Genomic DNA, 14,298 nt, shown 5'->3' with positions numbered 1-14,298 from the left:
GGGTGGCTGGCGTCTCCCTTAGAGATAGGGTGAGAAGCTCAGCCATCCGTGAGAGACTCGGAGTAGAGCCGCTGCTCCTTTACGTTGAAAGGAGCCAGTTGAGGTGGTTCGGGCATCTAGTAAGGATGCCACCTGGGCAACTCACTAGGGAGGTGTTCCAGGCACGTCCAGCTGGGAGGAGACCCCGGGGAAGACCCAGGACTCGGTGGAGAGATTATATCTCCTCACTGGCCTTGGAACGCCTCAGGATCCCCCAGTCGGAGCTGGAGGATGTGGCCCGGAGAAGGGAAGATTGGGGTTCCTTACTGGAGCTGCTGCCCCCGCGACCCGATCCCGGATTAGCGGTAGACGATGGATGGATGGATGGATGGACAATATATCGACGTCTTTGACATAACGTCAACAATGTTACCTCTTCATATTCTGTTGATAATGTTATTTAATTGTTTTAAATTTAAATTATAGCATTCTTTACACATGAACCTTTGAATCAGACGTTAAACTAATTTTAGTTCATGGGCCACATTCAGCCTAATTTGATCTCAGGTGGACTGGACTGGCAAATAACAACACCTTCTAATGTTTCTGTCGGGAAAATATTCTTAAATAAACCCACAAAGTCAGGATCAAAATCAAATAAGAGTTTAATTCAATATTCTTGCGAGACAGAACAGAGTTATCTTACAAAGATATTCAAACTCACACGCAGGTTGTAAGGCTGCTATGCTTGCTCAGAGGAGTGATATTTATACAGTTAAAAGCAAGGAACTAGTTTAGGTCAGTGCCTCTTGTTTATACAGATGGTTGTTTACAGGAGAGACAGATGGTTATCACACTAGAGCGAAGTGCAGTTCGCACCCGTGTCTGGTACTTGTCCTCTGCTGTGGTTGAACACTCAGTATCTTTCCATCATAACCCTCCTGTTTATACTAAGTATATCAATTAATGGTAAAGTTAAAAATACACCAATACATCACATCTAGTAAATGAAAATAATATAAAATAAAAGTTCTTTATCCAGCTTGCATTGCTCAGCTCCTTCATCACGATGTCACTTCTTTAGGATTTTCAATATCAGAATCATTATGCTTTTACAGTTCAGTGTCCTTGGTTTCCTCTCTAAATAGGCACCTGTGTCTGGTACTTGTTCTCTGATGTGGTTGAGCACTCAGTATTTTTCCATCAGTTTCCCTTTCTTTTAGTGTAAAGAATTACAAATGCATTCTGAAAACATTCACAATTAATGAACAATCCATTTACAAATGTTCCTGACTTGTGCAGCGTTCCTCCTGTTACTCTTTAATCTTTGGAACCTCTGTGCTGCAGTGATGCAGCTTTCGCCGTGTGCGTTTTCATGTGGCTTTTCAAGGTACTACCAGATCCGAAAGCTCATGTTTTGCATGTAAACAGCTTCTCACCTGTGTGGATTCTCATGTGGGCTGTCAAGTAACTATTATATTGGAATTTTTTTTCACATGTTTTACAAGAATATGGCTTTTCACCTGTGTGGGTTCTCATGTGGCATACTAAGGGACTATGTTGTCTGAAAGCTTTCCCACATGTTTTGCATGTAAACGGCTTCTCACCTGTGTGGATTGTCATGTGGTCTTTCAAGACACTACGCCTTCTAAAAGCTCTCCCACATGTTTTGCATATAAACGGCTTCTCATCTGTGTGGATTTTTATATGAGTCTTCCATGATGATTTCTGAGTGAATCCTTTCCCACATGTTTTGCAAGAATATGGCTTCTCCCCTGTGTGGGTTCTCATGTGGCTTACCAAGTGAGCATTGGTGCTGTAAACTTTCCCACATGTTTTGCATATAAACGGCTTCTCCCCTGTGTGGGTTCTTATGTGGACTGTCAAGTCACCATTATATCGGAAACATTTCCCACATGTTTTACAAGAATATGGCTTCTCACCTGTGTGGGTTCTCATGTGGCATACCAAGTAACTATATTTTCTGAAAGCTCTCCCACATGTTTTGCATGCAAACGGCTTCTCACCTGTGTGGATTGTCATGTGGGATGTCAACATACCACGCCTTTTAAAAGCTTTCCCACATGTTTTGCATGAAATTGGCTTCTCACCTGTGTGGATTACCAAGTGGTTTTTCAAGATACTATGAATCCTGAAAGCTTTCCCACATGTTTTGCATGCAAACGGCTTCTCCCCTGTGTGGATTCTCAGATGTATCTTCAGTAATGAATTATACTTAAAGTATTTTCCACACGTGTCACATTTTAAAGGCTGTTTACCTGTGTGAGTATCACAGTGCATCTCTGACAGGTTAGGGTTGTCGACATTGTTACTGTGACTTATGCTTTCAGGATGTAGATTCTGTAGATTTGGCTCTGCATTAGTTGAGCCTGAGTCTCCATGCTTGCCTCCTTTCTGATCTTGGCTCTCAGCTACATGAGAGTTTTGAGAGAGGAGCTGGTGGTCACTTTCCTCAGCAGTAGGAGTCAACATAAAGGTATCAGTCTCCTGCTTCAGTACAAGCTGCTCTCCCTCCTGACTGGTGCAGAGTTCCTCCTGCTCCTCTTTAATCTGTGGAGGCTTTGGGTCCTCTTGGTCCAGACTGGAGTTCCTCTCCTGAATACAGAGCTGCTGGTCAGAGAGAACCTCCTCCTCCTTACAGACATGTTGCTGTGGGAGCTCTGGAGGGACAGAGAACAAAAGGAATAGGATAATACTGCAGACATGCGAACAAATTAGTACCAGTAACGTGATATATTAAAACACATGAATATACATACAATTCCTCTGGTTTGTGTTATTACGTTTTACGCACCTATCCTGTGTAACTTTATTTCGGGCTTCCAAACGATATCCAGCAGCCTGCGCTGACGGTCGATCTCTGCCTCGTACTCGATGACAGCTTTCTGAAAAACTCTGAATATTTCTTCAGCAGCAGCAGTTAGTCGCTCGTTCACAAACTCTCTCAAACACTCAACTGAAGACATTGTTGCAAAACTATAAGTCAAATATTCATCCACTCAACGACTATAATATCTTCTCAGGCTAGTTTCATACATCCAGAGAGTTGAGCTAACGACAACAGTGCCTGTACTGTTTACTTCCGCTGCATGGCTTCTTCTTCTTCTTTGGTTTTTCGGCGGGTGGCAACCAGCGTTAAAATGAATTACCGCCACCTACTGTGTTGGAAGGTGGTCTAGAATCATCTATCCACTTTTTTTTTAAAAAAGGAAGAAGAATACACTTCACTGAAAATTAAATTCTATTAATCAGGTCCGTTTCTTTCAAATATTAGTCACCCTAACCCAATGTCCAATACATTTTTAAAACTCAGTTCTTTCCCTCCAAGCTGCCTGATTGATCTTTTTAGTGTTTCTCGTTCTCAACAGTATTTCTGGCAGTGAAAAATGACATGCTCCACTGATTTCTCAATTTGACAGTGGTCAGATTATTCCTTTGTCTTCAGATACTGAGTGCAATGTCCATGATTTATTTATGTTTCAGAGCATGTTTGGCTAATATGTCCACAATTACCTTAATGGAGAAGTATCTTTGTAGTTGGATGTCGATCTTCAGAATGTCTTTGAAGATTTGCCCAGTAATGCATCATTAACTGTTTGGGTCTAATAGGTAACGGCATTTCACCCATCTCAACCTGTAGAGGAGACACTGGAGTTGTTTAGAAAGCACCACAACAAAGCCTCAAACCTTGAGTTTGTACCACCTCCAACGTTTTTAATGAAGTTTTTGCAGTTAAACCATAAGAAACACACCCATAATCTAATCAGCGATAGATAAATATTTTTAATAACCAATCTGCTACATTATATTATTATTACATTACATTCCAGCTGCTACATTCCAGCTGCTACATTATATTATTATTACATTACATTCCAGGCAGACGCTCTTATCCAGAGTGACTTACAGTGAACTAACTAACAATCGGTTTGCCACTCCCTCACTGTGAATGGGACCCAGATTCCCCTCAAACAAAACCCCCCTGTTTGCTATCCTGGCTCCAAAATGGTGGAACGACCTCCCCATTGATGTCAGGTCAGCAGACAGTCTTCACACCTTCTGCAAACTGAAAACTCACTTGTTTCGACTGTGAAGAAAAAAAAAACTATTCTTTGTATGTTGCACTTATATTGGTTTGGCTTATTTGTAGCTAATAGTTTAATTCATATTCTATTGTTTCTGTATGTTGCACTTTTGTTTGGCTTATTTGAAGCTATTGTTCTGCACTTAAAGGATTGTACCTAATGTACTTGCAAGATTCTTGCTGTTCGGAGTTGTATCCTCATGATTGTTTGCACTTATTGTAAGTCACTTTGGACAAAAGCATTAGCTAAATGAACTGTAACGATAGTACAGGGACAGTCTCCCTGGAGCAACTCAGGGTTAAGTACCTTGCTCAGGGGTACAATGGTGCAGTCCTGGTAATGAGCTCACATTCATTCAATGTTCTTTTTGGAAGCCATACCACTAGACCACTAGGCCACCACAACATGGCTAGCACCTAATAGTTCCCAATCTGATCCTGTTAGACATCTCATTACATTCAATATCTTTTTACACTTGTTGGTGTTTATCTTATGAATATGATCACTCCATGTTAACTCTGCATCCAACCACATACCTACAAATCTGAAAACTTTCACTCGTTCTATCCATTAATCTTTATCTTTGCATCAACCCCTCCTTTTCTGCTGAACAATACTGGTTTAGTTTTTCCTATTGAAAACTTGAATCCCCACAAATATGACTTTTCTTCTGATAAATCCCAATCACATATCCCCACTAGATTCCCAGAAACTAGGGTTCAATCTAGCACTGAAGTGTTCCCTGTGTGTACATATACATATATATATATATATACATATATATATATATATATATATATATATATATACATATATATATATATATATGTATGTATGTATGTATGTATGTATATATATATATATATATATATATATATATATATATATATATATATATATATATATATATATATATACAGTATATCTCAAAAGTGAGTACACCCTTTAGATTTTTGCAAATATTCTGTTATATCCTTTCAGGGGATAACATTATCCTACTGAAACTTTGATATAACTTAAAGTAGTCAGTGTGCTGCTTGAATAACAGTATAGATTTATTGTCCTTTGAAAATTACTCAGTACACAGCTGTTAATGTCTAAACAGCTGGCAACAAAAGTGAGTACACCCCATAGTGAACATGTCCTAATTGTGCCCAATGATGTTGTTTTCCCGCCCTGGTGTCATGTGACTCGTTAGTGTTACAAGGATTCAGGTGTAAATGATAAGCAGGGCTGTTAAATTTGGTGTTTTGGGCACAATTCTCTCTGAATGCTGGACAACATGGCACCTCATGGCAAGGAACTCTCTGAGCGGCTGAAAAAAAGGATTATTGCGCTTCACAAAGATGGCCTTGGCTATAAGAAGATTGCCAACACCATGAAAATGAGTTGCAGCACAGTGGCTAAGATCATACAGCGGTTTTCCAGGACAGGTTCCACTCGGAACAGGCCTCGCCAGGGTCGACCAAAGAAGTTGAGTCCACGTGCTCAGCGTCATATCCAGAGGTTGGTTTCCAAAAATAGACGTGCGAGTGCTTCCAGCATTGCTGCAGAGGTTGCAGAAGTGAGATGTCAGCCTGTCAGTGCCCAGACCATACGCCGCACACTGCATCAAATCGGTTTGTATGGCCGTCGCCCCAGACAGAAGCCCCTTCTGAAACCGATGCATAAGAAAGCCCGCAAACAGTTTGCTGAAGACAATGAATCCAAGAACATGAGTTACTGGAACCATGTCCTGTGGTCTGATGAGACCAAAATAAACCTATTTGGGTCAGATGGTGTCCGGCGTGTGTGGCGGCACCCTGGTGAGGAGTACCAAGACAAATGTGTTTTGCCTACAGTCAAGCATGGTGGTGGCAGCATCATGGTCTGGGGCTGCATGAGTGCTGCCGGCACTGGGGAGCTGCATTTCATTGAGGTACACATGAATTCCAATATATACTGTGACATCCTGCAGCAGAGCATGATCCCCTCTCTTCGGAAACTGGGCCGTAGGGCAGTTTTCCAACATGATAATGACCCTAAACACACCTCCAAGATGACAACGGCCTTGCTGAAGAAGCTGAAGGTTAAGGTGATGGACTGGCCAAGTATGTCTCCAGACCTAAACCCAATTGAGCACATGTGGGGCATCCTCAAGAGGAAGGTGGAGGAGTGCAAGGTGTCCAACATCCGTGCGCTCCGTGATGTCGTCGTCGAAGAAGATTCCAGAAGCAACCTGTGCAGCTCTGGTGAATTCCATGCCCAGGAGGGTTAAAGCAGTGCTAGATAACAATGGTGGTCACACAAAATATTGACACTTTGGGCACAATTTAGACATGTTCACTATGGGGTGTACTCACTTTTGTTGCCAGCTGTTTAGACATTAACAGCTGTGTACTGAGTAATTTTCAAAGGACAATAAATCTATACTGTTATTCAAGCAGCACACTGACTACTTTAAGTTATATCAAAGTTTCAGTAGGATAATGTTATCCCCTGAAAGGATATAACAGAATATTTGCAAAAATCTAAAGGGTGTACTCACTTTTGAGATATACTGTATATATACATACATACATATATATATATATATATATATATATATATTATATATATATATATATATATATATATATATATATATATATATATATATATATATATATATATATATATATATATATATATATATATATATATATTTGTGTATATATATATATATATATATATATTGTGTGTATATATATATATTGTATTTTTTATTTAAAGGGAATTGTTGGAACAAGTCTCTGCTTGTATCATATTTATTGTTAAAATGCTATATCTACAAATAAACGTACATAAAGTCAATACAAATTTCTTCAAGAAGTAATTAATTAAAGGCAAATAGTATTTCGAATAAAACAAACAAACAATGTAATCCCACAGAATTAAAAAATTCTAATAATTTATAGTTGATATAGGATTACAAATTTATTACGACCCTATAAGAATATATTCTTATAGGATCGTAATACATTTAGGAACTATAGGTCTTTTGGGACTTAATCCGAGAGGACAGGGGTATTCAACTAAAATTCTAAGAGGTCCAGTTAGAGAAAATTTCCGTGAGCAAAGGTCCGGAGCATCATAATGTCTAACTTGCGTTATGAATTAATGTGATATATTTAAGCAATAGCTCACGACAGGCCTTGGTATATGCTCATTATATCACAGTTAAGGGGCGTGGTACAACCCCCTTAACTGTGATATAATGACCAAATATCACGGTCTGGAGTGAGCTATTGCTTTTATAAAACGGTTACCAAGTGTGGCAATATGAAAGAAAAACACACACTCCAATTTAAATAGTTTTTTATTATTAAATAATGATGTTCAAAATAAAATAGTTCCTCCGTTGCCTTCTGCACGAAACATAGTGCAGGTGGTTGCTATGCAACAACACTAACAGCTAGCGAACATATTAGACAGACAAAGTTGATGATTATTTGGTCTACCTGCTAAAGGGTAGGAAAAAGCTGAAGAACTCGGAGCTTAAATGTCGAATCAAAACAGCAATCCTCTAGTTCAATCGATATATTTATTTAACGTGATAAGTCAAACATAGAAAATATTCTCAGCTGAGGACACATTTTGCGTCGCCGTCTCCATAGACCGCATGGCTCAAAGAGCCCCATCGTTGCGGTCTCACGGCTCCGCTCCAGGTGTGTCCAAACATTTGAAAACATCGCATCTAATACATGGAGTAGGCGTTGACCTTCTCCTCATTGGTCCCAGTTTGGCGCCTACACGTTCCTCCGTCAGCAGTCAGGAAGTGATGGTTTGTTGACCTGTTACTCTTAAAGGGGAAGTGCCCCTATTATGTTTGTAATACATTCAGTGCAGAAAATACATAATCGTGCAGAAAATACATAATAAAGCAGAAACATATTCGTAGTGTAGAGATATATATATATATATATATATATATATATATATATATATATATATATATATATTGATTGAGGTAAACAAATACATATGATAGTATTTCCAATGTGGATTAATTTACCTGACACTGCTCTTCACGTAGCTCTGCATGTCGTCTTTTAGGGGCTTTCTTCTCTGGAGATAGCCACTCATCCAGAGTAAAGCTTTGTAAATTTGTTTCCCTTTAACACCGAATGTGTCGGCGATTGCAAGCAAAGTTTTGGATTACCGTAATTATGTCATAGTTTGCGCAATCGAAAAGACTTCAACGGTTTCTGAAAGCTGCGACTCTGCGCTTTACAGCATATATGATTCATTACGATAACTTCACTTACGGCCCTGCCGGAAGCCCGCGAAACAGAACTATACAGATATATATAATACTGTAGATATGCATAATGTTCTTCTTGGGCTGCATTTAAAAATAAAATTGAGAAAATAAATAAAATAGCTTAAAAAAAATTATGCATATTAAAATAAAGTGTTTAATCTTAGAAAAATAAAATAAAGTGTAGCAGCAGCTTAAGTTTCCCTTTTTCTTTAACTGTTTTACATCTTGATTTAACATAGTCTCATAGTGGCGTTTCACATCACCACTTCTAATGAGCACCACGGTCTCTGAGCATATGAGACACTGGTTTTGTGCTCCCAGTGGGAAGGATGAACGTGAATGAGTAGTTATGTTTCTCTCCCTGTCAGCCGCTCACTCGTGTCTTCGTAAGTGTTTCTCTCCCTTTCTCCGTCTTCTCTCCCTGTATCGCTAACTCGTCTTTCGTCTGTCACTCTGCTATCATCTGTCTGTATTATTCAGAGTCGCAATGTTTGCCGGTTGGAATGCACAGATCTGATTGGGTGCGTAGCATCACGTGGGATGGTTTAGCTCGCATGTTAGGTCTGTGAGTTTCCTGAACCACTAAACTAATGCCGTAAAAATAATAATTAAAATTAAAATAATTACGGGAAAATATTTAATCGCGACGACAGTCAGATAGAAGTAAAAATAATAATCCCGGGAAAAACGGGAGGGTTGACAGGTATGCCGGGTCCGGGTCGTATAGGTCGGCGTCTGGGTCCGGACTCGGACTCGGACCGCGGTCCGCCTGTTAATGACCCCTGCGATAGGACAACCTAATAAGATTTGTGTAGAGGTCATCATATATAAAGTTTTCATGATAAAGTCCAACTATATTGATTGGTCTATCGATAGAGTTATATTGGCATTTTGCCTTTGCTCAAGGATGGAAGCAGAGTGGCGCAGCGGAAGCGTGCTGGGCCCATAACCCAGAGGTCGATGGATCGAAACCATCCTCTGCTATTTTGTTCTTCATCTTCTCTATGTTTTCTGGCGGAATGTTAACAACCTTTGGGTGCATACCGCCACCTACTGTACAAGTAAATAACATCATATCATTTTACATTTCCAACATTGTGTCGCTTAAGGAAAGAGGATGGCTGTTAGAAAACTTTATTGCTGAGTTTGGCTAGGCAGGGTGTACAGGAATACCTTTTTAGTTTGTAAATATCTGTGTAGGCTACGTATGAATGAACAACAAAATACAGCTATCAATATTAATCTTGATTTGTGCTACAGTAGCCTATATGCGTGTGCAATTTGTTGGTAGGCCTACTTTACATTGCTATAGAATGTGCCACAAAAGCAAGCCAGCAAGCATATCACAGCATATTCTTTTCTCCAAAGATGATTTTACTAGAGATAACAAACTGTGCGGCACAGCCTGTATATTTTACAGGTGTTTTAAGATGTCCATTTGAAATACTGTAAACAAAACAGTATTCTTGTGTGCAGGTCTTTCCGTGCCCATGAACTAAACTATACAAATTGAGACATTCATTAGGGTACAGATTTTGTACTGCATTCTTTCATAATTTCACTCAAACACAGAAATACTACACATAAGACAGATGTGGCATCAGATTGCTGATTGAATAATTATACAAAGTAGTTTTACAGAGGTGTATAACAGATTCACAATTATTAAAAGTATTTTTTAGCAGCTGTAAATAGATGTTTCCCTTTTGTTGAACAGTTAGTCCAATCATTTTCGGGTTTCTATGAGATCTGTTAACTGTTTAGAAAAAGGGTGTGAAAAATGTGTGAAATCAAAGAAGAAGTGTTTTGCATGAGAAGACTTCTGCTGTGTTAAGTAGGTGATGATGAAGATCAAGTGGATCTCAGTTAGATTAAGCGTGTTTTAGCAATTGAGAAAAACTGTAGGAGTCAATATAGAAAGTAAAGAGTGCCTGCTAGCCCTCTTCCCAGTATCCCCATCAGATTCTACACCTGTCCTGCTGCTCATATACAATAATATATATATATATATAATAACACATACGTGGTGCAATGCAATATATGTTCCACCTTTTCTTTGACTCCTCTCCACACGTCACTTTTCTTTTCCCCAGCAGCCTGCAACCATAGTGCACCATTTAATCCTGTGACGGTTCCTTATATAACTCAGTTTTTTTTGACCGAATTTTGTGATCTGCCAAGCTGTGATCTGTCAGTTAGAGGGATCATTGTCATTTCTGCACTGTTTTAATGTTCCATACCCATAATTCAGTAGTTTTTGTTATTACAATGTTTTATTCTGTGACCTGAATAGGAACTTTGGCACTGTAAATGTTTTCATCATACTTAATCACATACTTAATTTTGACGGGTAGGTATAGCGATAAAAAAAGTGCTTTCCCTAAAGTATTTAGACATTGTGATAGCTATGTTTTCGGTGTAGCCCAATTTATTACCCATCAGATTCTGTGGAGGAAGAAAAATGACTTATGTATCAATAAATAAATAAATAAATGCAGGTGCAAATAAAAGGAAATAAAATAATAAATACATTGATAAACCTCAGAACCTACCTCGCTAACATAGAGACATGGAAATAATCTCTAGGTGAACAAAAATGTAGAAATAGATTTGACATTCATATATTTATTAATTGAATTGATTTAAGAATGTATTTATTTATTACATTATTTATTTTTTACATGTAGGTATGTATACATAAGTCCTCCATACAACAGGCTCAACTATATGAAAATAAATAAAAGTCTTGACCAAATATTGTGGGATGACCAATGATGATCAATATGCAGGGCACAGAATCAGCAGTCGTTTACTTTAATCTTAGACTGGTTTGTATATTTCTGGTATTTAGTAAGATAAATGTTGTTACTTCATTTCATTGTACAGAAAATTAAAGACAAAGTCATTGACACTGGACATATACATTATATGTAATTATTGACAAAACAAGCGCGGGAGGTAGAAACGTAACAGTCAATCAATTAGTCAAAATCCACTCGTCTGCTGTTCTTGGTAGCTGAATGGATCTTCTTCTGTTTGAGTCGCTCCTTGTTCCACTTCTCTAACCTGCACAACGTATATCACATCAAGGACACACATAAGATGCATTTATAAACGATGTAGATTTAGGAAAGTGTGCTCTAATACTGGGTGATACCTCTTTGCCCTGAGAGCTATGTCTTCTGCTGTTGGTTCACGTGGCTTCCTGCTGGCCTCAGCTATGATGGCAGAAATCTTCTGTATGCAATCAGAAAAGTTTCTCTGCTGACTCCTGCTCAGCTCTGAGGTCACCAGCAGCTCCCCGGCCTTATTGATGCGGTTTTTGTTCTGTGCCACGAAGCAGAAATTGTATACAGTTGGTTTAGTTACAGATTCATAATGACAGGGGTGAAAATCAGCAAATTCAGAGGTCATTCAAATACAAATTGTACTGCTTTTATGTTGCCTTTCTGTTTCTGTGAAATATAATATGCATAACTTTTATTTGGAAACTACAATAATACAACTGTTTGCAAAAGTGTTAATCTGTGATCAACAAATCCACAGCCTTTGAAAACAAACCTTTTCAAAGATTTTCTGTCGGACATCTTCTGGGATCCAGTCTGCAGTTTGCACGTGGAATCGGACCTCTGCTTTTGTGCTGACTGTGGATTGAGATGGCATTACACAAATGAGTATACAGTGAATGATAGAACAGATTCAAGGCCTTGTTCAAGCTGGCAGGAGTCAAATTAGCATACAGGTGCATCTCAATAAATAAATAAATAACTTGAAAAGTTAATTTATTTATTTAATTAATTAATACATTTAAAAAAAAAAGTGTGGTAGGAAAAGGTGCACAAGCAACAGGGATAACCGCAGCCTTGAGAGCATTGTCAATCAAAGGCCATTTAAACATATGGGGGAGCTTCACAAGGACTGAGGCTGGAGTCAGTGAAGAGCCAACACACACAGACGTATCCAGGACATGGGACGTGTCAAGCCATTCCTGAACCAGAGACAACCAGAAGCCTCTTAGCTAAGGAAAAAAGAACAGTGGTCCAAAGTCCTCTTTTCAGATGAAAGTAGATTTTGCATTTACTTTGGAAATCAAGGCCCCAGAGTCTTGAGGAAGAGTGGAGAGGCACACAATCCAAGTTGCTTGAAGTCCAGTGTGAAGTTTCCACAGTCAGTGATGATTTGGGGAGCCATGTCATCTGCTGGTGATGGTTCACTGTGTTATCTCAAGTCCAAAGTCAAAGCAGACGTCTACCAGGACATTTTAGGACACTTCATGCTTCCTTCTTCTGACAAGATGCTGATTTCATTTTCCAGCAGGACTCGGCACCTGCCCACACTGCCAAACATACTATTACCCGATTGAATGACCATGGAATTACTGTGCTTGATTGGCCAGCAAAGCCGCCTGACCTGAACCCTATAGAGAATCTGTGGGGTATTGTCAAGAGGAAGACGAGAGACACGAGACCCAACAATGCAGACGAGCTGAAGGCCGCTATCAAAGCAACCTGGGCTTCCATAACACCTCAGCAGTGCCACAGGCTGATCGCCTCCATGCCACGCCGCAGTGATGCAGTAATTCATGGAAAAGGAGGCCCAACCAAGTACCAAGTGCAGACACATGAACATACTTTTATTGGTCTTAAGTAATATTCAAATTTTCAGAGATACTGATTTTTAGGTTTTCATTAGCTGTAAGCCGTAATCATGAAGATTAAAACAAATAAAGGCTTGAAATATTTCACTTTGTGTGTAATGAATCCATATAATATGAGTTTCACTTTTTGAATTGAGTTAATGAAATAAATTAACTTTTCCACAATACTCTAATTTATTGAGATACACCTGTATTTTATGCTAAAAAATTAATTGAACTTTAAGAACCTTTATTGGCATGCTGACCACCAGGCCCGCTGCTTCTGCAGTAAGACACCGTCAGGCGGTCTGAAGACCAGAAGGAGAATAAATATGTTGTTGAAAAACACAAAAGGAGAAAGAATATCATTTATTATTCTGCTTAGTGAACATATATTTGTATATTTACCCACTGGAATGTGCACTTGGGCATCCTGAAATGTAAAAACAAAAGATGCTTTACTTTGCATCCAGGATATAAGTCCATTGTACTGTTGAAGACTTCGTCAGGCTATAATGCATTGTTGCTTATTTTCTCTTGAATGAGGTTAAAGGTAAAATGGATGTAAGTTATATGAAGGATTTTCTCTCAGAACAAATATTCTGTCTTCACTGGGGCTGGCACTATGCGCCCTGATAGGCTCGTTTTTATCCAGTAAGCTACGGTTTTAAGGGACTTTGTCGTGACATTCTCCATACTTAAACGAATTATGGCTGCATTTGTAAGTGTTATTTAACTAACCTGTGTGATGTCTGTTCCTCGGGTGCCGTAGGCAACACGCAGCTGGAAAGTGTTGTTAATGTCTCTTATTACAAAATCCCTTAGTTTTACATGTTGTGGAGTCCCGTTTACTCCTGCACTACGACAAAGAAGATAACAGCGTCGTGCTATGTGCGCCGCCATGTTGGACTGACGTCGTTACGGCCAGTGGCATTTCACGTAATGTAGCTATTATAGTATAAAGAGCTAACTACTGCCAAACGACACTTCGCGGTTGCGAAAAACACTGTAGTATATATTACTTTTGTTGCGTATGATAACTGAGGAAAATAAAGTTAGGTTCCACCGAGATTTGAACTCGGATCGCTGGATTCAGAGTCCAGAGTGCTAACCATTACACCATGGAACCACATGTCATCGTTGCCCAAACATAAAGAATATGAAGAGTAATAACCAATACTATTCTACTGTGAATACATTTGTTTCAGGAAGACTAAACAGCTAATGTAAATTAGTTATTAGAATAATAAGCTAATGTGCAAAGTCTATACCAGTGCAAGAATTATCACAAATAT

General features: G+C 39.0%; 2 protein-coding genes and 2 non-coding genes across 4 annotated transcripts; 1 reads left to right on the top strand and 3 right to left on the bottom strand.

The window, feature by feature from the left end:
* Positions 1–626: 626 nt before the first annotated feature.
* Positions 627–3,133, bottom strand: LOC115024388 (zinc finger protein OZF-like). Its single transcript, XM_029455895.1, has 2 exons — positions 2,795–3,133; positions 627–2,660 (listed from the first exon to the last, which is right to left on the bottom strand). The coding sequence occupies exons 1-2, from the start codon at positions 2,964–2,966 to the stop codon at positions 1,390–1,392; spliced, it is 1,443 nt and encodes a 480-aa protein (XP_029311755.1). The 5' UTR covers positions 2,967–3,133; the 3' UTR covers positions 627–1,389.
* Positions 3,134–9,279: 6,146 nt separating this feature from the next.
* On the top strand, positions 9,280–9,351 carry trnam-cau (transfer RNA methionine (anticodon CAU)). The gene has a single exon. It is a non-coding gene; the product is annotated as a tRNA-Met (tRNA).
* A 1,528-nt stretch (positions 9,352–10,879) lies between these two features.
* mrpl58 (mitochondrial ribosomal protein L58) lies at positions 10,880–14,069 on the bottom strand. Its single transcript, XM_029455914.1, has 6 exons — positions 13,745–14,069; positions 13,412–13,436; positions 13,252–13,311; positions 11,929–12,011; positions 11,525–11,694; positions 10,880–11,433 (listed from the first exon to the last, which is right to left on the bottom strand). The coding sequence occupies exons 1-6, from the start codon at positions 13,904–13,906 to the stop codon at positions 11,349–11,351; spliced, it is 585 nt and encodes a 194-aa protein (XP_029311774.1). The 5' UTR covers positions 13,907–14,069; the 3' UTR covers positions 10,880–11,348.
* Positions 14,061–14,132, bottom strand: trnaq-cug (transfer RNA glutamine (anticodon CUG)). Its single transcript has one exon. It is a non-coding gene; the product is annotated as a tRNA-Gln (tRNA).
* Positions 14,133–14,298: the final 166 nt, after the last annotated feature.

Source organism: Cottoperca gobio, chromosome 19, assembly GCF_900634415.1.
Source record: "Cottoperca gobio chromosome 19, fCotGob3.1, whole genome shotgun sequence".
NCBI classification, from domain to species: domain Eukaryota; kingdom Metazoa; phylum Chordata; class Actinopteri; order Perciformes; family Bovichtidae; genus Cottoperca; species Cottoperca gobio.
The sequence above is the reverse complement of the archived record's forward strand: the minus strand, read 5'-3'. Positions and strand labels throughout refer to the sequence as shown.

Coding starts and splice junctions, on each gene's coding strand:
- LOC115024388 (XM_029455895.1), bottom strand. CDS start 2,966: ATGTCTTCAGTTGAGTGTTTGAGAGAGTTTGTGAACGAGCGACTAACT. Junction 2,661..2,794: donor AATAAAGTTACACAGGATAG/GTGCGTAAAACG, acceptor CTGTCCCTCCAG/AGCTCCCACAGCAACATGTC.
- mrpl58 (XM_029455914.1), bottom strand. CDS start 13,906: ATGGCGGCGCACATAGCACGACGCTGTTATCTTCTTTGTCGTAGTGCA. Junction 13,312..13,411: donor CCAAGTGCACATTCCAGTGG/GTAAATATACAA, acceptor TCTGGTCTTCAG/ACCGCCTGACGGTGTCTTAC. Junction 11,695..11,928: donor GACAGAAAATCTTTGAAAAG/GTTTGTTTTCAA, acceptor TTCGTGGCACAG/AACAAAAACCGCATCAATAA.